This window comes from Thunnus maccoyii, chromosome 16 (assembly GCF_910596095.1).
Source record: "Thunnus maccoyii chromosome 16, fThuMac1.1, whole genome shotgun sequence".
NCBI lineage: Eukaryota > Metazoa > Chordata > Actinopteri > Scombriformes > Scombridae > Thunnus > Thunnus maccoyii.
This window is the reverse complement of record NC_056548.1, coordinates 17712577-17738030: the sequence shown is the minus strand read 5'-3', so window position 1 is coordinate 17738030 and position 25454 is coordinate 17712577. Positions and strand designations below refer to the sequence as shown.

At 40.8% G+C, this 25454-nt stretch overlaps 1 protein-coding gene across 4 annotated transcripts in view; it reads right to left on the bottom strand.

The window, feature by feature from the left end:
* ttll5 (tubulin tyrosine ligase-like family, member 5) overlaps window positions 1-25454 on the bottom strand; it is a 54513-nt gene that overhangs the window by 5913 nt on the left and 23146 nt on the right. For all 4 annotated transcript variants that reach the window (XM_042389415.1, XM_042389418.1, XM_042389416.1 and 1 more), the window contains exons 17-30: window positions 24632-24739; window positions 24433-24524; window positions 22799-22861; window positions 22014-22162; window positions 21483-21726; window positions 20253-20370; window positions 19710-19856; window positions 19495-19586; window positions 19212-19360; window positions 18356-18934; window positions 18080-18267; window positions 15287-15426; window positions 6320-6518; window positions 1963-2171 (exon numbers count right to left, since the gene is read on the bottom strand). In XM_042389415.1, the coding sequence (XP_042245349.1) occupies window positions 1963-2171; window positions 6320-6518; window positions 15287-15426; window positions 18080-18267; window positions 18356-18934; window positions 19212-19360; window positions 19495-19586; window positions 19710-19856; window positions 20253-20370; window positions 21483-21726; window positions 22014-22162; window positions 22799-22861; window positions 24433-24524; window positions 24632-24739 (2477 nt within the window). The remainder of the gene's footprint in view (window positions 1-1962; window positions 2172-6319; window positions 6519-15286; window positions 15427-18079; window positions 18268-18355; window positions 18935-19211; window positions 19361-19494; window positions 19587-19709; window positions 19857-20252; window positions 20371-21482; window positions 21727-22013; window positions 22163-22798; window positions 22862-24432; window positions 24525-24631; window positions 24740-25454) is intronic.

Below are 25454 nucleotides of genomic sequence, written 5' to 3'. Positions count from 1 at the left end.
AAATACCAAACAGGCTAATTTATTTGTGTTACAAATTGCTCCTTTCAAAGCCTTCACAGAAGTCATACCACTTTGAGTCCTTGCAGCCCCTCGGGTTGGCAGTTGTGGTATGTTGATAGACCAGAGAGCCCTGCCCTGCCCTGCTGAGTATGATACCAACATTTGCAAGTGCACTGCATGCAAGTTAAGGTGAAAAAAAAAAATCTAAGTCACTCAGAACTCTTGCCAAGGTCCCTTCAGGCTCTTTTAGTCTTCAATTAAAACTCAGTGATGACGAGTCAGTCAGACCAATCACTAGACAGGAGTCAGCATTTTTACACTAAGCTGATTGGATGGCGTCCATGTGAAAGTCTTATTTTGTCTTTTAGGCCTTCTGACAGAGGAAATCATTTGGCCGCATCGGCAAAAATCTTCACTCCATTTCCCCTCCTAAACAAGACCAAAAACCAAACGTCACTCTGATAAATACATTCCACTAACAACTACCAGTGATCATCAGTGGTGTATAACACAAAAGGAAAAAACAGGCAAGGTCAGAGCTGGTGAATTTGTATCAAACTGTTTTCACTTCAGCAGCTGGCTAGAGGAAGGTGTTTGGAGGGCTGGATAACCTTGAACTGTTTGAATACACCAAAGTGATTCTATTATAAGTTGGAGGAGCTTAGACCTACACTGGGATGCATTTCAGATGTGCCTCAATAACAGAGGTATTGAGTTGCCCCTAAAATGAGCGCTGGAAATAAAGGGAAGCAACTTATTATCCCACCATTCTCTGCAAACAATCATCTCCCTTTCTCCTGGACAGAGTTTACTTTTCTGTCATTCTTTTTTTATTTTCTCCCCCCCCCCTCTTTATTCTTTCTTTTCATTGTTTCCATCAGTGCATTTTTGGTCCTGAAGCTTCCGTTTTTCCCACACTCTCCCCTGTCACACTGGTCGACCGCAAAAATGCAGGACAGAGGAGAGGAGTGTGAGGGGGCTCTGGAATTCCACATGCAGTGGGTAAACACGGCAACTGCCAGGAAGACACACACACAGGAGCAAACACGGCACCTACCCGGCTGCCCTAACCTATACTACAACCCCTGCCCTCTTAACTCTTCGCTTGCCAGGCCTCTGACGGCACAGTTTGTCCAGTCAAATAAAATGACTGAATGCAACACGTCAGCAGAAAGAGGGCTTTGCTCAGTACCTATCTGCTGGTCTCAACCACATTAAAACCGCCGGGGTGTCAGCAGAAACGGATGGTCGACTTAGCTGACAACTCACATACTGTATGGTCTCATTTAACTCATTTAAGACACAGAAAACAAATACTTCTTTCAGCCATTGTTCCAATCCATTTACAATCCATTTCTTACACATTAGACGAGTGTGAAGAGCCCTTCACTGCTGCAGCAGAGTGCTTGAAACAAACAATCAGCCCTGATCACAAAGGTTTGCTGTGTTGTTGTGTAATTTGGCCAGATGTTGCGGTAATAAAGCCATAAAGTAAGTGAGGGAAATAGCTGGGAGTTCAGCCCTGTTTGACTCCTTTCCTTTTATTTTCCCTTCTGTGCTCTTCAGCTTATCTCCAAACCAAACAGGATTTAAACGTCGCTCGGAGCTCGGGCCCTTCCATTGAACCACGCTCTGTTTACGGTTCAGGCAGAAATCAGGCCTGTGATGAGGTTGTTTACTGAACAGGCAGATACACCCTGCAGCCAAAAGACTGGGAGCACTCCGCACATATTCTAACTCTCATTAGCATTAGCCATGTCCTCTTGAACTCCCCGATCCCATGCACTCTGTCTCACTCCACAAGCAGGGTCCAATCACTGGTACTGCTCTGCAATCACTTAATGTGCCATAAATTACATGGTGACTTTGTTCAACGTTCAGCTCTACTGGATTTAAGCAGCAACAAGAGTCAGGAGTAGATCAGGAGCAAAAGCATTGACTTGGTTGAGAGGCTGTTCTTACTTGATGAGGCGCTTTGTTGCTGTTTTCCTGATCTGACCTTCTCTGGCACTGCTTGGAGGCTTTGGGGCAAGAACAGGTCTACCACAGGTCTGGATGTGGCTGTGCCCATGACCGGGATTGGGTCGAATGTAAAGGCTGGATGGAGGGCAGCTGGATGGGTTAGTGGGAGCCTGGGCATGAGGAGTGGTTGTCTGGTCTGAATGTTGAGCCTGAGAAACAAGAAAGACAACTGTTATTTATTACATGTCATTAAAAAATGAAACTATCTGGACACTTTTATTAAGATACTGTGCATTGATGAGTTTGCTGGTGGTTTAACTCTTGGGAGGGTGTAAGGGTGTCAGTACAGTAAAAGCAGCTAATAAATGATCATCTCTCACCGGTCAAGCATCACTAATCCTCTTATCACAAAATTTTGATTTAAAACCATATTTGCTGAAGCTGTGTGATATTCATCATCTACAAGTGCAAAAACAAAAATATTACTGTAAAGAGGTCTTCAAATTTGCACACTGATATCTTAAGTCTGCTAACTGAGGAATTCTAATAGTAATAAGACAAAGCATTTTGTCAGCTGACTTCCTGTTCATGGGTCTTTGCTGCCAGCTGTATTAACATGTGACAAACAGTTTCAAGTATCAAAGGCCGGTTGCATCATATTAATGGTACGTTAAACAGCAAGATGACATGATCAACTTTGAAACTTCCAACTTTGGAGATAGAATAAGTTGATTGTTTGATTTAGTTGAAAACTAAATATAGAGATCAAATTGACTGTCTGAAACTGACCAGTCTACATCACTTTAACTCATCTTAATTTAATGAACTGTGACGAGAAAAAAGCTTATTGAAGAACCAAAAAATGACTCTGGACTGGTGGAGGCGGTGCCAGAGGGTTACTGTACTGACCCAAAATACATGTGTGCATTTTTTTGACAGAGCTTTATAGATGCACCAGCTGTAGTAAAATATATTTTTAATAACAACTCTAAAAGCTAAATCCTGAAAAATATCAATACAATAAGCATGCTGCTAGTAATTTCCACACCAAAACTTTTCAATATGTTGATATTATAGGTACTCTAATAGGTAAGGTAGCCGCCGTCACTTCTGGTATTCCACAAGTATCAATTCTAGGCCCTTTACTACTTCTAATATATGGAAATAATATGGAATCTGTGATCGGTTGTAAGCTTTTCTGTATGCTGTTGATTAGTCTTTAATAAATACTCCAACCTATTTCAAGAAATGTTGAAATTGAATACATTACTAGTTGACTTTAATAACATCTATGCCAGACTGAATCTACTGTATTCTGTTTGCCTCAAATAGCAAAGCTGCTCTTAAAAAAACTTCTTCACACCAAATTATGGAGTCTTGATTAGGGTCAGATATAAGAAAAGGTCACGTATGTCCATGATATGATTGATAATTGAAGTGCACAGAACTTTAAATACCATGATCCCTCAAAACATTATCAAGCTCACTTAAAAAGTGTACAAAATGTGTTTTGATTCTGACAAAAACAGAATCTTTTACACTGAGACCTTCAAATCATTACAATGGTTAAATATTGTTTATAGGGTTAAGTAGAGACTGGCATAGGTTTCAGTAAAATTTATAGTTATGGTTGGTTTGAATCAAGTTCTCAGTGTATACTGCAAGTGGCATGATTTAGTAGCATCATCAAACAATTTTTAAAAGTATTTTTCTGAAGTTTCTTTTAAGACAAAATAAAATCAAACCAAACACTAAAAGAGGATTAAGGTGGAATCACATTTGGAATGTCTTATTCATGGGAAAAAAGTGGTCTCTGGTTATTAAGGTGAGTCAAAGTACTGACATGAGTTAGTGCAGATATTAATGAAATGCCATCCAGAATCAAAACATGCTCAAATTTTTTTCGTTTTTTTTTTTTTTGGCAACTGGCTGCACTAAAAAGCATTCTTCAAATTATTTGTTTGTTTATAGATCTCTTGGCTTGGGAAGAAGGAAAATACCATTTTCATTCTGACATAATATTTTAGAGCCGCATTTCACTCTGTCCTTGCAGTGCCGGGAATGCTTTGCATACATTCCTTCCACATCTCATGCCTATGCTATTTTCTCTGCAGCTTTATACGGCTATCTAACAAGCTAATGGTTTTCCAGCTTCACAGTGCAGCCGTTCAAAGGGCCGGCAGTGTGACAGGGAATATCTGATGTAATTTCTTTGTTGATAAATGAGAAGCTGCGTTTCCAGGTTGCAAGGCCTATGGCCGCAATTCAGTTTGAACGGGGCCAGGAAGGGCACCTTTCTTTGGCTGCCAGGTGGCCTCAGGCCAAGCCTGTGGAGGAGCCGCACAGTCTGCACCCAATAACTGGAACGTGGATTGGAGCGCCGGAACAGCCCCATGTCTCTTTCTCTCTCAAAGAGGACATACAAATATATGTACATAGACTCATACTCTATCCAAATGCATCTATTAATTTTCCCATAGGGCCAAGACAGCCAGAAAGGTGTATTTAGGAATATGAAGTGCATTTGTATCAAAAAGTCAAGGTAAATTTTTAAAAAATTATCAAATTTGATATAAGTTAAAGTCAAATCATTGACTATTTCCCAGACCAATCAAAGTGCATGCCCTGCAAAGAAAACTTTAAATAATTCTCTCCAACATCATAAAGAATGGGTTAAATAGTAACACATACAGAGGCTGCAGGATTTAGGACTTTAATCTTCACTGACAGAAAGACCCGTGTGGGTGGAATGAACAGGGAGTGATGGCAAGGATTTCAGGGAGGGTTGTCTGATTCGATGGTGAGACAAACATATCCAGAGTCAGCCTTCCTATGACCTCAGTTTGTGAGGGTTGAACAACAGGATGGCTACGTCTCAACAGCGCATGAACTTCACTGTACACATGCAGTCCTTAATGCCACAAACCATTGCAGATTGTTCAAGATATTCCTGCCTCCATATGCTTGAAGGACGATGGGACATGCCCGCAAAAAGAGCAACTTGGTCGAATGTGTTTGAACTATGAGATGGGTAATGAAACAGAGGAAAGGGATCGCTTTCATAAAGTGCCTTGCGTAAGGCTGCTGGACCAAGCCAAGAGAAATATCACCTCAATTGCATTAATTAAGGCCCAACCAAGATGATGAACAAACAATGACGTGAGAGCAACTGCATTACTCAGGACAGATCGGAAGAAAACGGGTGTTTCCAGTCATTCCACCCTGTAAGCCGTCCCATGGTGCTCTCCTGTCTCCTTTTGTCTCCATCCATAGATTGAATCCACAAAATCTGCCGGAAAATGAATAAGTACACTCATCCTGTTAAGATCCTCTTTCAGAGCAAGGACGCAGAAAGATGGGGGGCCTATCCTTTTTCTCCAAACATTAAAATTAAGCTGTACAAAATGACTCTAATCTCCCTCAGAAAACAGCCAAATCACATCTGTCACGGCTAGTCAGGCATGACTGAAAGGTTTTTTGTCGCTACATTACTACCGCTGAGAAAAACATATCCCAAACTTTTATTTGGGTTGTAATGGCAATACAAATGGAGCTCAAATCTGATATGAACAGTAATGGTACAACTCATAAAAAAAAAACGTAACTCATAATGGAATCTCTCTGGTGCACTCACGGGCAGCATTCCTTGATTACTCACCTTCCAATATAAGCCTAGCAGAGTCCCTCAGGCAAACAATATAGTCTTGGGGTGAGGAGTCATGTTTGGCTCTCCAGGAATGAGCTTCTGTTGAGGACGATGTTCCCACCGAACATCATTTTGTTAAGTGGTTTGGAAGGGGATTCTCAAAATAGCTTTGTAAATGCTAACATGAAAGCTTTCCCCTTGATGTGGGCACATTTTGCACTGTTTTGGACAGTAATGTGCTTAGGTAAGGGAATATTTTGTACAGACACAAATATGAGGGGTTTTTATAACTAAATAGTTCTCATACATGTCACTCAGTAATCATCTGTGCTGATTTTAGAGTAGAAAATGAAGTGACAGCTAACAAAGTTGAACCACGCATTTTCTATGAACTCTTCCATAGCCTTTTTTTAGATTAGGAATTAAGTAACTTTTTATAGGAACAAATTATAAGGAATTCTAATAGTATCGACAACAAAAACTTTCATAAGGGAGCAGGGAAAACATTTTTCCACAAAAGGAGCTGGGTTCGAGCCCATGTGTCTGAAAGTAACTCCCCAGCTACAGTGTACTTGAGGATAAAAGTCGACCTCTACTAGCTCTCTGTGCTCTGTGTACAAGACCACTTGTGGGGAATTCCCCTTTAGCAATGATAAATGTAATCATTAAAGTATCATATTTAGGTGCAATAATGTGGGAAAACTTGTGTACCTTGTGTCTGCAATGGCTCTGCTCTGAAAATTGTTGCGACTGAAGTCTCTGCTGTTGCAGTTGCTGGATAGCGAACTGAAGCTGGTAGCTTCCCTGGGTGGGCTGGTAGCGTTGCTGTGGGTTCACACCTGTCACCAAGCTATAGGCATTCTGCACCTGGCCGTCCCAAAGACCCTCCTCATCGTGCAGCGGCCTGTGGCTTGGAGAGCAGAAATGAAAAGAAGTCAGTGAAAAGGTCACAGAATTCAAAATGTGTAAATGTTCCATCTAAATGTTTTCACATTCCCCGTGTATAAATGCAGAATATCTATGAGAGTTTCACCTCATGTTAGAAAACCCTTCACGACTCAGTCTGAAGAAAAAGATCCTTTAAGTTGTGATGTGACATGAAGCTACCATAAAGCTTACTTTGTTACTTAGTTAATTGAATGTATATGGTAGTTTAATACATTTTATACATTTGGTGAGAGTTCAGTCCTTCTTTAGACACAAGAGGGACAGGAGACAGAGGAGAAAGGGGTGTGATGAAACAGTGTTATATCATGCATTGAGTGGTTCTAGTGTTAAGATAATGTTGAAATCACTTTCTTTCTAATATTGTCATTGGACAACTGTTTTTACAGTTGATGCCTCATGTGATGCCAGTTATCTGTGAGATTTGTGCTCTCCATTATGTGTTTTTCCATACATTCTAGTACAATGAAGCTGAAAGGAGGGTACTACCACCTTTAATATGTGATTAAACAACAGCTGACCTATAGTAATAAGTCATCCTTGGCTTTAATATTGGAGGAGAGTGCAGGCTTCAGTGACACAACAGTGAGCCATAATGGTACAATATTTTCCTTGTCAGTTACTTTATCAACTTTTCCCACCAAGACAGAGATACGGCAGTAGCTAATTAACCCCCCCGTTTCCCTCCACATGTTGAGCTGCAAATCCGCCAGCTAAAAGTAAAAAAGACGAGACAGCTCCCAGCATCCCAGCCAGTGGCTCCTGGACCCGCAGAAGCCTCAAGTCAAAGTGTGCAAATCAGAGTCAAAGTAGAGGGCAAGCCTGTGGCAAACATAGACTGAACTCAAAACCTTTCCTCTTTGCTTCAGTACTCCCCCAAGCTTCACGTTCCATTCACATCACAAAGCCACAACCTGGAAAGCAAACCTTTTGACCAGCTCCACGAGTTTGTAACTGGATTATCTGTCATTAGAACTAAGCCTGTTTCAGCCTTTTTTTTTTTTTTTTTTCCTTTTTGGCCTCTGCTAAAGCAATGAGGTGACCTGCCTCCTCTTCAGACACGCTTAAATTGAGTCTATGTGTGTCTGGTGTGCTGCTATGTACCATCTCAGCCAAAAATAATGCCTTAAAGAGCACTATTGGGAGCAGTGAGGAAAAATATGACAGAAAAAAAAGGAGAGAGATGCATGTACAGCTGAAGAAATGGGATCCCTGGGGGTCTTAATGACAAAAAAGTTCTTGGGAATTCCTCCCATTCCATGCAATAACATTTGTCCATTGGTCTAGAGTAAAAGAAAACACTGCAGACTTAAAATCACAATAGCTGCAATATTTTTAGAACCAAACTACGATAAGCTCTAAAATTAGAATTCAATTAATCTGGAACAACAATGCACACTGTGGGATAATAATCTGCTGTCGCTAAAGTGAAAAAATATTCCTGTCCTGTGTGGCCAAACAAAGACACAAGGGATCTTAAACTCATGTGAACATGCTATCCGCCCATGCATTTCTCAGTTCACATAATGGCACATATATTGCAAAAACAACTGGTGCGACCATGAGCCAATTCAATTTTTTTAAGTTCTGGAAACAAAGGCTTGTCTGTGAACCTTGCAAGGCCAGAGATTCTACAACGCCAGGAGACAAAACAAGAACTCGTTCTTTGTTTACAGCAGTCATTTCCTTTAACTTGGCTGCATTTCGCACACTGGACCGCAGGGACCTTCAGTGCTACCATTTTATTAGCATATGGTCTAAGACTGACTACTTCTCAGGTCAAGAGCATATGCTTTCTTTGGGTGAAACCTCTCTGTAGGACCCCGAGGAGAGGTCTTTTCAGACAGGACTTGTCAACACAAGACCATGCAAAAAATACTACAAAACCAGAATGAACTAGAGTTTTCAGTCATATAATTCCAACACATGTATTAGGGAAAAAGAAATAAGAGAGAAGAACAGTATTGCATCTGAGTTTCTCATCACTAGCGCAGCACATGTGTTGAACTATCTGGGACTTCCCTGCCTGCCGGACTTCTGCTCGTGGGTGTCAGCTTACTCCCCGCTGTGCTCGCCATCCTTTAATATGCTGATATGACTTACAGTAGAACAACACAGCAGTGCAAGTTCAGCACATGTGCGGCATCAATCTAACTCAGTGCGAATGTGGGAAAATGGACGGCCTGAGATGACGTCATGCCACAGTATCTCAAAGCCCTGCCTGGTTAGTGTAAACATCAGGCGCCTCAGGGGTGTGAGGGTATTTCCAGCCATTACTAAAAGTTTGTTTACCTTGTTTTATTGCAACGACATGACATTGAGCAGAACTGTCCTTAAGATACAAAAAATAAACAGCATCTGGGGATTTGGTGTAGTAGCAGCCTAGATGTGGATGGTGATGCTTTAATTAATGCAGTGGCGTGCAAGGAAGGATCCTGAGGCTACCTGAGTCTAATCCAAGAGGCAGGTTCACTGGGTTTTCTGGATAACTTTGTTGAGTAAAACTCTGATCATCCTCATATATGGAATATGGACTGATCCAAAATGTTTAGTTCTGGGTTTTACTCTGAAAAGGAGGCCAGGGGAACCCATGGATAACTTTGTTGTTTGTATGTTGAAAGAACTGTAAGAGAACGGCAAAGTTAGCTGATAAGTTTGATATCTGTGGATCACAATCAGGGCGAGTGAGCCACAGATGTGGTCACAGATAAAAGCACAAGGAAATAGGGGAACTTGAACATGGAGCTAAAAGCCTGATCCATCAGCGACACAAGAGTCACATATCTGACAATCCTGCTAAATGGGGGACATACACGAAGGGCTGAAATAATCAGTTAATAAACATTCATCAATTATTTTGATGATTAATTTAGTTGTTTTTGTCATTTTTAATTAAAAATTTACTGGTTTCAGCATCTCAAATGTGAGGATTTCCTACTTTTCTTTGTAATATAAGATAATAAAATTAAAGATCCCCTCCTGGCATTTTTTAAACATTGTAAAATATATATGGCATATGTATAGTTGAATATTATAGTTTGTGTCTGATATGATTTTTCCACCAAAAAGTCTGCAAACTACATGTACTTCTCCTTCCTAATCTTCAAAAATAAAATGCAAATTCTATTCACCACAAAAGTTTAACTGCAGAACATGTCTCCTACTTTACAGAGAGCTCCATTCTCAGTGTATGTGCACTGGACTGGAGGCTTCAAGTTTTGACGTCACACTTGTATAAGTTGCCTACTGGAGCACGACTGGCTTCCAAACTAGTCGTGATGTCACAAATCTGCCTTAAACTGAGATTTACAGTGAGCACAGAGAAACTTTCTCCCTTCAGCAGATGTGAGATATGCCTTGTTGCTTACATTATATGTAACATCAGTGGCATAAAAAACAAAATCAAAAAATACAAAATAAATAAAATCAGTAGTATCATAACATGACCAGGAACAACAGATTATAATATTAATTACTACAGGCTTATCAGTCAGTGTGATATGAGTTCAGAAAACTGGTGCCTTACTCTTGTTTCTGTTAAGTATAAGCTTGAATTAAGCTCTTTTTATCGTAGTGTTTGCTCTTTTTTTTCTTGTACTGGAGATCTGGGTGTTTTCCAGTGTCTAAGTATTGTCCTTGCAGCCACTGTGGTGCCTAACATAATTACCCCAAATTCTCCACTTGATATGTTGTGTATTTGGGTTCTGTCCCCTAATAAACATAATCTTGGAGATAGTGGTAATTTCCTTCCCCACCAATTGCCCAGATATTCCAAAGTTGTTCCCCAGAAGGGTTGATTAATTGGGCATTCCCAAATGCAGCGTAACAAAGTGCCTGTGTCTTTCTTGTTGTGACATTTCCAACACAAACTCCTATTTATTAAACCCGTTCTATTGAGTCTTAGTAGTGTCCAATAATATCTGTGTATTATTCTATATTGGGTGAATTCCCCTTTAGCTTCCCTTATGTATTTCCCATTGTTGGACATAATTTTCAGCCAATCCTCCTCCTCCATCACACATCCAAAATCTTTCTCCCACAGTATTTTTAAGCTCTTACACTGAGCAGTTGGTTGGTTGTTCTGTAAAATACAGAAGCTTGATGGCACTGAAATAGTGTGAAATAGTCCATGAATTTAGTTTCCATCTTTGTAGTAAATCCTGGAGGTAATACAGTTCCTGATTTGTAGATACTTACAAAAATGTTTTTTTCACCTAAGATTACATTTTCTTATGATGTTAGAGTATGACATAAACACACCCTCTTCATATAAATCAGCAATACTACATAGCCTGTTAACATGCCACTTCTTCCAATATACTGGTGTCTTTCCAATGCTAATCATAGAGTTATGCCATGAGGAGGAATAGTAAGTAAGAGTAGAAGAATATAATGATAGTTTAGAATATGATAATTTATACAATTTAGGTATCTTGGTCCAGATCTCTTTGGAAAGAGTCAATACATTATGTGAACACTATTTAATTTATCAATAGGAGTAAATAGGAATGACAGCTTATTTTCAATAGTAACTCACTCTAACTGGTTATATTTATTCCAGTCTTTGACTATTTTGGCCATTTCTAAGGAAATACAGTGTAATCTTGAATCTGGTAACTCTAAGCCTCCTTTGTCCCTTGGAGAAAACATTTTCCTAAGTTTAATCCTGGGTTTTTTCCCCTCCCATAAAAAGTATTTAATTATTGTATCATATTGTTTAAAAATCTGAGGAGATATAGTAACTGGTAACATCATACGTACATAATTGAATTATGGTGCACCCACAATTTTTATTACATTAATCTTCCTCCATAATGTAAGTGTAAGTTTCCCCACTTTATCTAAATTAGTTTAATTTTTTTGTAACACTGGTTCAAAACTTAATGTAGGCATTTCCTCCACATCCCAGCTTGGTTGGATTCCCAAGTATTTCATTTCTTTTGGCATCCATTTAAAGCCAAAATTTAATTAAATTTCATAAATTTGCATTACATAATCAAGATATAGGCATAGCTTCTGATTTTGTCCAATTAATTTAATATCCTGATTATTTGGAGTAAGATTGTATTGTGTCCATTAAATGTGGTACTGAATTCAATGTGAGCCCCCTAATATTTGCGTTTGCTTTGATGGCAATAGCCAGTGGTGCCAATGCGATATTGAACAATAACGGTGACAAAGCACAATCCCTGCCGAGTAGCTCTAGTAAGGTTAAATAGAGGTGAGATTACGCCATTGGTTATCACCACTGCCTTTGGGTTCTTGTATAATGTTTTAATCCAGTTAATTAAAGTTGGTCGAAATCCAAAATGTGACAAGGCTGCAAATAAAAACTCCCATTGAACTTGGTAAAAACTTCTCGGCATCAAGTGAGAGCGTCTTTTTCTGTCCGATTCAACCAAATCAAATGTAATAATCTTGTCTGTTGATGACCTATTTTTCCTAAATCCTGCTTGATCAGGATGTATAATGCTTGGTAATGCCTCTTCCAGGCGTAGGGCCAAGATCTTAGTTAAAATCTTGCGATCCAGGTTAATCAGACTTAAAGGTCGAGAATTAGAGGGGTTTGTTGTATCTCTATCTTTTTTTAGGTATTACTGATATTAAGGCCTTGTTGAATGTCAGGGGAAGAGTATGTAAGTAAGAGTCCTAATGTAAAAGCCTCATTATATATCTCTTATAATATTGGTGCCAGGATATCTATATACAAGGCCATGTGACATCACTGCTTTCATGTATGACACAGCATTCCTGGTTTCATTCTTTGTTACTGGGCTATCTAATATTTCAACCTGTTTGGATGTTAGGGGAAAAAAACCTGTCAGTTCCCTTTTGTTTGGGTGTGTATAGTTCTTTATAAAGCTGTTGTAGGACCTTGTTCATTTCCTTTGTTGAAGAAACTATTGTATCACCTTTCTTAATTGCTGGTATTACATTACAGGAGCTTTGTTGCTTTAGTTGTCTAGCAAGTAGCAAGTAGCTTGCCTGTTTTCTCTCCCCCTTCAGTTCAGTTTGACACTGAAACAATCAAAACTCTGCACATACATCATTCTGCACAGTGAACCTCAAACATCCAAGTCACGTAACAATAAGCAATTTTTGAGTGGAGGAGGGCTTTAATATCTTTGTACTGTTGGTCAGACAAAACAGTTATTTTGAAGATGTCACCGTGGGCATATTTATAAAAAAAACATGACGGACATATTTCACTACTTTTTAAAGGGAAAAGAATTAAATTAATTATTTAATTAATCTAGAAAAAAACAGTAGATTACTTGATAGAAAAAATACTCAGTTGCAGCCCTACATGCATGTAATAATACTGCACATTGAGGGACTGGGTATCACTGTTAAGGTGTTTGTATCCACTAAATAACCTAAATCCATTCTCCTCCTTCCTATTACAACATCTGGCTCCAATCAATGTGAATAAAAACGTCTCTTCCTTTAAATTTGAAGGAAGAGAGACATCAAACCAATTTTGTGGGACTTTGTCCGCCATCAAAGAAGTTTTAAATTTTCACCAGAGTTTTTCTGATTAGTTGGGTTGTTGGTTCAGCAAATGGGCTGTCATAAAAATCCTTTGGAATGGTATGTCCTTACAAAATCCGACCAAGTCAAACAACAATCTGACAAAGTATTGAACAGGACTAAAAATACCCTGAATAAGCAGGGTTGTGGTCTTTCTCAGTTGTGCTGGAATGAACATAGAGAAGAGATGATGGTTTTGCAGTCATTTGTACGTATAGCGAGGAGGAAACGGGGAGACAATTTCTGTGGCCGTGGCGCTAATGCAGCTCAAGACACATAAATGAGTGTTCACATGACAAACACACAATGGGAAGACCAACCAGGATCTGCTGTTGACAGTAAAAAACACAAACTTGGAGCTCCATAACAAACTCGAACCACAATTTACTTGCTTACTAGAAGAAAAAAAAAAACTAATTTTTTTTTCAAAGTGGAGCAAAAATAATTAGTCATGGTAAAAAAATACCAACTTCAAACATTATTAATAACAAATTGGCTTTATGAGAACCAAACCAACCTCACCAAATACATTAAACTGTTGCTTTTGAACTTGTCTCCTTGACTGTAGTCTAGAAGTCTCACAGTCTGTTGAGTGTTTTAAAATGCTTCCATCATTTCGCAAGTGCACTGAATGAATATCATCATAAATGTAGCAGTAGGTCCAACACCGGAAATGATCACAAAGTTAACTGTGGGTGTATGAGGACGTGAAGTATGGTTGAAAGCCGACTGGTTGTCAGCACACTGGAGTGAGGCAGCAGCTCTCAAGAGTGCTGATGCAGCATACCTGGTAGATCCTGACAGCGGCACTTCAAAGACCAGTGCTACTCTTTGAAACCCATCATACTTCACCCCTGTGGTTGCTTAAAGAGCCAGTGTGCTTAACAGTTTCAGTATGTTTGGCACAAACCATCAGCCCAAGTGTAGGTGGGGAGGGGGGTTGGGGGTAGGGGGTTTCTATGGTTGCAGAGGCGAGAGCCTTGGAGCAGACAAACTATGTGGGTGTTGATATTGCCCCCTCCCCACCACCGCTGCCTCCACGACCCTTCCAAAGCAATGTTTTAAGCTGCCAGCATGCTTCGCACACTCCCCCGGCAGTGAGCAGTCAGTTCCACTGCTACGTAGCTCCACAAAGCACAATTAAAAAAAGAACAAAACTCCAATTTCCAAGCACGTATTGAACTAGCCTGCCCAGAGGGGTGTTGGCACTCTGCAATCCTTTTCCAAAGACTAACAATCTTCAATCTAAAAACTCGTCAGAGACCATTAAAAAAGTCTTTAGATTCTATTGAGTGTGACCAAATAGGCTACCACAATCTAAGTGTCTACCGTAAAAACTTGTGTAAAGTTGATTACACAGAAAATCCTCAGGACATTAATTTAGACAAAGTGAATAATAGTTGATACCTGAGCAGCTCCTCTGAATCTTTCATACGTATCTATCGCTCTGCAAAGTGGTAAGAATGAAAAAGCACCGTCCCTAAAGTAAAACAGTATTTTAACCCTTCGGGCCTCATCACTGACTCTGAAAAACAAGAATGGTTCTGTGTACTGACTCCAACGTGTGTGTCAGTGTAGATCAGCACAGCATCTCAAACTCAAAGCTCTTAGAAGAGAGATATGCTGTTTACCTTGGCAATGAATCCCATTGAGTCTGTAACACACTATTCCTTCTCTGCAGCCTCAGGGGAGGCCAAAAAAATAGTACATGTGAGCACAATTGTGAGAAATTTGACCAAATGGGGTACTGGAGCTATTTTAAGTAAGCAAAGGTGTGGTGTGTGTGGTACTTTCCAACAATAAAAGTATACTAAGATGTTGTACATATGATACCTTTCTCCTTCTTATATGGAGGTCATGTGTGTCTTAAACACAGAAGATTCATCATTTTCATGTTTTATGATTTACACAAAAAAAACTTTTTCAGAATAAAAAAAAGCAGAGTAGTTCAAACTGATTTTCAGTTGGATATTATGTCCCCATGCACCCAAAAATTGTGTAAACAAGGTTGTCTTGTTGATTATGCATAGACCACTAAGTGAAAAAAAGTTAAAAAATTTTTTTTAAAAAAGCTGCAAAAAAGTATTAATTGAAATCCACTTTTTTACCTTATTTCCAATATTCGAAATAAGAATTTATACATTGCATATTTAAAAAAATAAAACCTAAAGGCCTCAAAGTGCCACATTTCTTTGGACTCACCCTGTGCTGCTAAGTAGATCCATTCCAGAGTGAACAGCTTTCACTGGTCCTTGGGTCGTAGCAGGAGTGTGTCGCATCTTAGGGTTCAGAGTGAGGCTCTCTCTGTTCAGCATCCTGTTGGCCAGGTTCAGGTTTGTCAACTGTAAGCAGAAAGAGTTTAAAAGACAATTTAACTCAAACCAATTTAATTTTAATTGTCATTTTCATTACACTTACTGAGATAAAGGCATTCACTAACAAAATCAATGTTCAATCAAGTCACTTCAATCACCCTTCTTGCTATGTTTGATGAATAAGTGCTCATATTGTGTTCCTCCCTGCATCGACCACTTCAATCTCTTGCATCTGGGGGCTGTGTGAAATGTACACACAGCACATGGCAGAGCTAGTCTCCGCTCAGCACTAAACCCAGGTGGTCCCCTCCCCCTCCTCCATGCCTAACAGAATCAGTTATCATGACTTGCCAAATCTGTTTACAGCCACATCAGCACTACTGTAGCAACTGCCCCTCTGTGCCGCTCTATTCTACCCTGGGAATCATTTACTGTGTTGAAATCTAATGGTAGAATTAATCACACCGCTGTGGCGTTTTGTTTACTTTATTTCCTCCTGTATAGCATTAAATCCCCAATGTGAAAAATTGTGAAGCTGCCAAGCCTTTTAGTACATGAAAAACGTGTCAGCGTGTCAACTAGAATCACATATAATGCTTGTCTACTGCACCTACTGTGGTCATGACTATCCATTACTCAGGACGAGAGTGGGAGGAAATGAAAACACACACGTTGGTGCCAACACCGCTTGGGCTTGAGGACGAAATGTCATACATATGATGTCAGGAGATCAAAATTTTGTTTGTTTACAATAACTTCCAGGTAGAAAACCCCTGCATCACGTACATACACTTTAATGGCAAGGAGCAAACGGGGGTGAGGAACAACTGAGAAATATTCTCTCAACTGAAAAGAAAATGGTTAAGTCTTGTTGTGTATGGGGCTGCCGAGTAACATTAAAGAGTGGAGAGGGGTTTGGATTTTTCAGATTTCCAAGACAGCTCTGGATTCAGCGTCTGAAAAGGGAGGAGATCCAAATGCTTGTGTCAGTCGAAAAGACAGAGGCTTACAGTGTCAGCAGTTGGGAAAACCTGGCAGCATGAACTTCATGACCGAATTTGTGTGAAGCATTTTGTGACAAGTAGGCTTTATGCCTCATTTGATTTTCAGCATCAAAGAAAAAACTTATTTGAGATTGTTGGCGTTGCGTTAACTAGGCTAACGTTACGTCAGATAGGTCGGACCACCGTGTTTAATGTGTTTATATCTTCAAAAGTTATAGTTACGGCGGAAAATGACAACAGAAACAAACAAGTTTGCCAATTTCACATATCTCCGCAATTACAATCAACCACCAGTTGTCTATCCAAAAGTGACTGTTGTTGTTAGCGCAACATTACGGTGATTTTGGCTGTATATGTCTACGATAATAAATAGTTCTTTGGCACAACTCCAATCCTGCAATGTATATAATTGCCATAATGTCCCATCATGGTAGGTTATGTTCGAATATACAACACACAGGCAGAATATTCAGTTTTAGGAGGATGTAATGTCCTGGACACTAACAGAAGCACAAACACACACACTGAGAGGATTCATCTTAATATCTATGTATCACAGTGTAAAAGTATATTTAGTTTATTGTAAGTGAATTTCAGTTTCTAATTTGTATATACAACCTTGCATGAGAGTGAGTAATTACTAAAACTTTAGGGTTAGTGCAACAGGGTGTTGTTCGTGTTTACGGAGTTCTCCATTTAGTTCAGCAAGTGATTTAATGACTTCTAATCTGAGCCTTTAAAAAAACAAAATGTACTCTGAGCCTTTGAGTGCAAAACACTGGCCTGTTTTACTCTGCAAAATAAACAGCTGCCATGCCCTGGATTAACTATTCATAGGAAATATAGCAAACACCTTTCAGATAGACAGAATAATGTACAGTCAAAAGGAAGCCACAAAACTGCAGTCTGTGTGGTCTGGTGCCATCACAAGAAACTCTGACAGAAAAAAATCCAGTGAGGCAGAAGAGGAGGAGGAGGAGGAGGAGGAGGGAGGAGGGAGGAAGAGGGAGGAGGAGGGAGGAGGAAAGGTTGAGGGGCTCCCCACACCGAACGACAAACCTTTGGGGAATATAGGAGAAGGTAGTGATCCAACGAAGGTGGTGAGCCAACGAAGCTGGCGCTCCCCTGCTCGGTGCCAATTTGCCACATTCCTCTATTTATAAGCATCAATTACCACAAAAAAGTGGCTGCTTGTTAAGTATCAACAGAAATCACTCCCCCATGGTGCATCTGATAATGAGACCTCACACAGAGCTGAGGCTTGATGCGGCTCACCACTGTTTAGGCCAGCCAGCTTCAAACCCCAGTTCCAGACCCACCCCCACACCAACCCCAGCCCACAGACTACAGGCGAGCCGAGGGCTGAAGGAAGAAGGTGCGCTGTACGAGGCAGCAGACCCTCCGGCTCCAACAGGTCTGTTGAATGAATGAGCAGCTAGATGACGCCAATCAGCATGGGGTCAAGCCAGGTTTATGCATCAACAAAGAGAAATATCAGGGACCTCACAGTGAGAGACTACTGCAGAGGGCCAGATTCTTCTTCCTTACATGAAGCACCACAGAGATCAGTTTACAATTGTTTAATAACTCAACATAGTTTCTTAGCTGAACACAGTGAAACTTCCTGCTCCTGTTGGCTCACTGGTTTATAGAGGTTGGAAACATAATGAACTCACGTGTTGTGTCAGCAGGTTGATGTTACTGGAGCTGGCATAGTGGCGAGCAACCTGCTTGTCAGCCAGCTTTTGCAGGGCTGAGATGAAGGCCTGCTGGTTCGACTGGGCCTGAGCGGACAGAGAGTTCAATTCCTTGAAGGTCCCCACTGAGTTTGACTTCAGCTTACTGGAACTGCTCCTTTTGATCACTGATATAAAGAAAAAAAACATACAACGAATGTACAAACATGGGAATAAACTCTATATCAAGACAGTAATATAGAAAAGTAATTTTACCCTGGCCTGCAGAGGTGGGTCTGGAGAGCCTCTGGCTATAGATGTGCATGGCACTTGGGATGGAGGAGGCTGCAGAGCTGGACGTGGATGAGGTAAAGGACGGGATCCTCCTGAGCACCTGGGTTGGTTGGCCTGTAGACGCTGTGTTATGGCCAGTGGAAACAGCTGTCCACATCGCTCTTTGGGGCTGTGTGACCACCGGGGCGGAGGTGTATGCAGGGAGGTCAGAGAGAGTCTCGGACTGGCAGAACTGAGATTTCGCCAAGGACTGCGCATAGGAAGGTGGCTGAGGGGGCGGCGGCGGCGGCGGACAGTGAAGAGGCAGGGATGTCGGGGCGGGAGAGCAGTGCTGCAAATGAATATGGGTGCAATCCAAAGTCACAGGAAAGCTGGAGCAGTGCTGAGAGGCCTGAACCTCTGGCTGGGTTTTAGCAGCTCTAACTGCTGCTTGTTGGTCTTCGGGCAACATACGGACAGAAGGCTGACTTTCAGTGGCCTTGATGTCTGGGTCACTGCTGATTTTCCCAGCGGAGAGCGAGGATTCTGAGGCGCTGGAATCCTCTTTGGCCACAGGCAGAGCTGTTCAAAGGAGGAAAGAAGCCAGAGCTCCTTTATCATCAGTTAGCCATTCCATGGCTCTGACACACATTTGTTTTTCCCCAATGAGTACTAATCGTTTGAAGCTGACCTTTTCTTCACCCTGGATGACTCAATCTTTTTTCCCTTTACTTTTTTTGGATTTAAAAATCTAAACATCAAAATTCCTGTTTACCGTGTTTGAATGATAAAATATGAAACACAAACCAGACCTACAGTAAGAGAAATATGAAAAAGAAAAAACATGGATGGAACTCACTTTTGGAATTCTCACAGTTGCCTGGCTCTCCTGAGGCATTTATTTCATGAAAGTCTTTCTTAACACTCCTGTCTTTTGTTCCTAGGAAGACGGTGGCTGATTTATTTTTCTGTGTGTAGAATGTCAGTACTTCCTCCAGATCATTTTCACTGTTAAAAAAAAAAAAAAAAAAGATAAATGTATATTGCAGATTGAGATCACTCTTCAGTCAGTAGCATATATAACAAGAGCAGTAAAGAGCCAAGCGCTGAACAATGGCAAGTGAGCTTGCCAATTCACTAACCTCGCTGCTGTGATGTACTCTTGAAATACACTGGCGTTCACACAATGCTCCTCTTTGCTATTCTCCTGTTTTTTCACCATATGTTCAGTTTCCTGAAAAGATAAGAAAGAACAACAGAGCTTGTTTGAATAGAAATACCACAGCGTCTTCTTTGTTTGAATCACCTCTTAAAAATTGTAATTCTTGGGTAAAACCAGAGTCTGGGAACTTGGTACCTTGTTGTAACAGTGAATAAACTCTCCTAACTGGTGGGACAGAATGCGTCTGCGGTCTTGGAGTGGTAACTGGTGACTGGGCAGGACCACCTTTATGTCTTGTTGAAGGTTACTGGCTGCTCTTCTCAGGAAGCGAATCACTAACTCCTGTACAGACATAAAAAAACACATACAGAATATGCAAAATATTTTATTATAACTTCCCTGAAGCACTGATTCACCCTGTTGCACTAATTCAAGCTGTCACAGCGTTCTCCTAAACCTTTGAATTCAATGGCCTGCAGATTGGCTTCGGTTCAGATTGATTTTCCCAAGAGGTTTGAGGTCAATGATGATGACTTTCCAATCAGAGACCACGTTTTCCTCCGAAGTAGCTACAAATGCCTTGAACACAACTCAGCTACAGCCAGAGTACAGATGAGTAACAGAGTAATGATAAGGAGAAATCTGGCAAGGGAAACAGTGCTCCAGGGTTATTCCACTCCTGTCCATTTATTATGAGAAGGAGATTTTGAAAAAAGAAAAAAAAAAAATCAGTTATACCATTTGGTCATTGTCCTTATCTGGCCAAGCTGGGATGCTGTTGGCCCTGCTCTCCGCCAACAGTCTCTGCTGGACTCGCTGCAGGTAAGAGGAAAAGGCCATCCGAGCCTGCACTTTACTAGAGAGGAGAGGCAGAGGCAGAAGAGAGAGAGAAAAAAAGCATCACAAAGCAGAACTGCAAAGGTAAAGCAATTTTATTAACCACGTCCTCAAGCTAGGTCTTTTGAAACTGACAGTAACAACTGCTTTGTTGCTTTGGAATCTGTGATACAGGTGTTACAGCAGAAAGAACAAGCAGTCGCACTCATTCCATTTGCTAACATATCATCCACAAAGACAGAAAACAAAAACAGGTATGTATCACTTTCAGCCAACAGTTGTTGAAACACAGTGTATCTTGTCCTGTGCCGCTATCAAAATGATAAACTGTCTCCGTGGCCCAGGTGAGCCTGGAGATGATACTGTCAGAACATTGTAGTTGAAAAAAAAAATGTTTTGGAAAAAGCTGTCAAACACAAACAATGATATGCTGTACTATAATTTCCCAGCTTCATGTACAGTCCTGGCAAGCAGAGGAATTTTCTACAAATTCAGACTTGTTATTGTATTCCTCCTCAAATTATAATTTCAGGCACACTAAAAAATCGACAGGAGACTTGCAGTCTTTTGTTGCCCTTGAGTATAGCAGTATGTAAAGTGTGGTGTATGTCAGACAATGTTTAGTCCTCTTTATTCAAATTAAGGAATATATTAACATTGAAATGTTTCCATCCTCTGCCAAATTTGAAAACATTCATAATGTTTTTCATATCATCTTATCACAACTCCCGTTACTCTTCACTTGGGTAAAAGTCAAGTTTTTGCTACTGCTAGAAAAAAAACACATTTATTTTGCAGACTACTTTTGCAGACAGAAGATTATAGTCAGTCCAAATAAAACAATGTATTCAGCAAAGCACAAAAAGTTAAATAGTGGTTTTAAGGGGGTAAAACTGTTTCTATATAAATATGACAAACAAAATTTGTTGACCCTAGCAATGACCCAACGAGTCACAGGCAGTGTCCCAACCTTTGGTGAGGAATTGGGACACTCCTTTGGTGGGAGCACACCCTTCACATGTCTCCCTTTAAAAGAGGGTAGGAGGGTAAAGTGAGTAAAAAGTAAATGGAATAAGGGGAGGATGATGAAAGAGCTGCCAATGTGAGCAACAGCCCAGAATACAGACTGACCTGAGGTCCCACCCCTGCTGAAGGATGTTGAGCAGGTTGACTCTGGGCCTGGCTGCCTCCGAGCTGGACAGAGTCTCACTGTGAGAGCGCTCCAGTGATGTGGCCACTTGTTTTCTTTGCTCTGCTACCAAAGCCTTCTGTGAGACTGGTTCGAAAACTTGTTTCACCTCCTCTCCTTCCTCCTGAGCGCACTCCTCTCCCTCCAGACCGCTGCTCTCAGTCGGGGAGGCCTTGGATTCCTTCCCTGAGTTATGCAGCATTGCAAGAAAAGACAAATGTCAGCCACATGACTGGCATTTTGGATAAAATACCCACATACACTCAAAATAGGCTTTTTACTGTATTGTTGCTGCAATGAAATGAACTCATTCAGAGTCATATTTGGCTAACCTTACTGTGACACAAGGGAGATATTTATTGGAACCAAAAGTGCATTAGCGTGCAATGCTGTCCTACTTAGCTACACTCTCTTTAGTTTCAGATGAGAATTAAAGCAGTTTCCTGAACTGAAGCAGGATCCATCAGGCCTACCCGATTTCTTCTTCCCTGCAGCAGAGCGATGAGTCAGGTGGCGCTGTCTCCTCTTACGTGCCTCCAGAGACAGCAGCTTCCTCTCGTACTGGACAACGTGATAGCCGTGGACTGTGTCCACCTGCAGCTGCACATTCCCGTTCACATTCCTGAGAGGCAGAACAAGATGTGTCAACTCAATCGTAATGACAACAACAATAAGAATGATTCATATGCGTATCATCAACAAACTTTTAACTTTAACTGAAGCCAGTTCTGTGAAAGATTAGTGTGGTTGAGTGGTTTGTCCAGAAGTTGACGTGACAGACAGTGACGATCCAAAGGAGAGAGTATAAATGTCAAATAATAACAGCAACTGAGGTCTTGCAGCAACAACCGTCTCCCTAATCTGGCTACCAAAGGAATATGGAAAAATCTTAGATGGGCTTAGTTGGGGTTCAAATCTCCAGACAATATTGTGAAACAGTCAAAGCAGTGGTTATACATGAAAGCCCAGACTGATTTAAATAACATAAATGCATGTTGTATTACAATAACAAAAATGTGGTTCAATAAAGAGGCAGAGTTCATCTATAACTGTCTTTCCCCTCCTGCCCTCAAATCGACGCCACTATGCCACATAGACATTGGGCGCGCTGGAAAAGTTGACTGCGCAACGTCTTGTCAGCTGTTCCTCTCACCTATCCAATCGAAAGACAAAACAAACGCCACGTTAGAATCCAACCGTTTCCACAAACTGATGGAGAGATTTATTCCCCAATCCCGACCACAATGGAAACGCTTACCTTCCATGGAAAAGTCTGTTTGCCAACATGTAGTTCATTGATGTCTTGGACTCCAGATATCCACTGAGAGAAGAAGATAATAAGCAAATTACAATAATCATAAAGGCAGGGTCCCGAATGAGCCTCAACCTCCTTATTTGCGGCAAATGTGTTAAAATGAGGCTTCTGTGATATAGCTACTCTGGGAGCAGCTGCTATTAAACTTTAATTTCCAAGACCGCTCAATAATTTGCTTTTAAAGATGCCACAAAATCCCTGCTGCTAAGAGAGCCGTCTATCTATCAAGCAACAAATCCTCCTATAGGAATATGAATTGTAAGCACAAAAATGGATTTCCTCTTAAATAGGGGAATTTCAACATAAAGCAGTGGTTGGAAAAAAAATATAAAGAGCTCTGCAAATACCTTCTGACAACTAATGATTAGCAACTCTGTAGCTACAACTTACACCAAACGACTTTTCAAGTGATTTCACTGTCGCAGGCAAATTTCCATGTCGGAATAAAATCATGTGAGTTGCTAGAGTTTTGGCGTGCTCCCGTCGTCTCAATCGTTTGGTGTAAGGTGGTCATAAAACTCAGTCCAAGCTGTCTTAAGTCAGTCTTTTTCACGTCTTGATGTTCCAATAAAATCAAACATGTTTAATATTATCTGAAGTTCTTTTAGTCTTGGCTCATGCTAATGGTGAAGTTCAATGACGTGAACATTGTCAACAACCAATAGGTGCGCTCTCTCCAGCACCAAACAGGAAGCAGCACACCAGTTAGATAGTAAACACGGCGGGGACTCCAGGGAGGTGCATCCTTGCTGTCCCCCGTTCTCTCAACCGGGGTCATGTCCACATTCTGCGGTGTCTACTCTTTTTTTTTTTTTTTCTTTTTTGGCAGATTTTTCAGAACAAACCACTGCACACACAGGGGCAGCTGTGGCCAAAAGCTGCTTCTGTTTCTGCTCCATTGTTCAACAGTTTTTCTTCTTGTAAATTTCCACCAGGAGCAGGATGGGAAATAATCTCAAAAGGAATCTAGTTGTAGTCTTGCAAATAGTGACCCTGCAAGATCCCCTGATCTCTGCAAAATTATAACATATTGGGCCAAATCCACAAAAGGATTGCGTGGCTTTTGCGGACACTAAACCTGTGTAAATGAGATAAAAAGATAGTGTGTAATTCACAAAGCACCCTCAAACTGCGCTGCTAAGCAAATCGTGTGCGCCTGTGCCATTTGCATGAATGTAAAATAGGTAATATTCATATATTTGGCGCAAAATTGGCCCCTTTCTATGCAAATAAGCCTCATTGCAAAAACAGTCCAATTCACAAAGACCAGCGCTAATTGCCACACACAATAAAGGTGGAGTTATTAGCGATAGTTGGTGTTAACTGCGTGCACACTCTGTCTCTCGGGGTAGAACAAGTGCTCCACAATTGACGGTACTATTAGCGGGTGCGATCCATTCTTTGTGGATTTGACCCATTGTCTTCAGATGTGAGAGGGTGTCAGACTTCAGTCTTTTAACAGTCTTTTCAAAGCCTTCTAGTGCATGGCAGGCATTAGTCTGGTGGTTCAATTAGTGACAGTCAAGAGTAGTAGCTGGATTATAAGTGATCAGTCTCTTCTTTCTAGTTCGTCTTACCCATAGAGCTCCCATGTTTCTGCGGTGGGGAAGATTCTGATGAAGCCCCCTCGTCTCTCATACTCTTCCTTTATCCTCCTAAGCACTTTAATCTATATTAGTGAAAGAAAACAGAGTCTGTGTTTATTCAGTTTAACAATCTGTTGTATTTAAAGTGTATCACACACAGTATGTCACACTGCCATTATTAAGACTGTACCTCTTCAGCAGTTAAGCTCAGAGTGCTGTCTCCATGGCCTTGTTTAGCTCCCAGCTTGTCTTTCATCCCCTCTGTTTCTGAGTTACCAGCTGATGCAGGCCTCTGCCGCTAGCGGGGGAAAAGAGTAGAGATAATATCACTAATATTAACTAATACAAACCATGTATTACCATTCATCTTTCCAACACAAATACTTGCAAAAGTTAAAAAAAAAGTTTGAATTTAAATATGCTCAAAGGTTGTCTGAATAGTTGCAATTCTTAAATTATTGTTTAAAAAAAAGTCATCTGTCACTGACAATTATTTACAGATCTGAAGCATATTTCTCATTTATAGATGGAAAATGTGAAAAAGATATCCTGAACACCCAAAAAGAATCTCCCTTCTCTTCTTTTCTCCCTGTCACATTAATGGAGCATTTTTTGATACGAGTTGGCATTCTTCTGCATTCACTACCAGGCTGTGATTGACAACTCTGGCACACAGGTTAGAACTCGGGGCCAGACAGCGGGCAACAACCCCACAGGATCACATACAGAATTTGTCATCTAAATAGCAGGGGGGATTACATTTAATTTGTCTGATGCGGCTGGGGGGGATACAAAGGCAGCCAAAAAGTGACAAGGCCTAAACCCTCGCCTCAACTGTTGCCCCAATCAGAGTAAAGGAAGAGGACAGGTTCTCTGTAGGCCCCTGGAGTTCTTCAGCAGCCTCTATGACAAGCCTGCTTTAGAGTCTGGCTTGTTTTAGGTATGTCTGTGTAACTGAGACTCTACAAAGCAAACTTTCTGAACTTTTGAGCTAAGTGGTGCATTGCAGCATT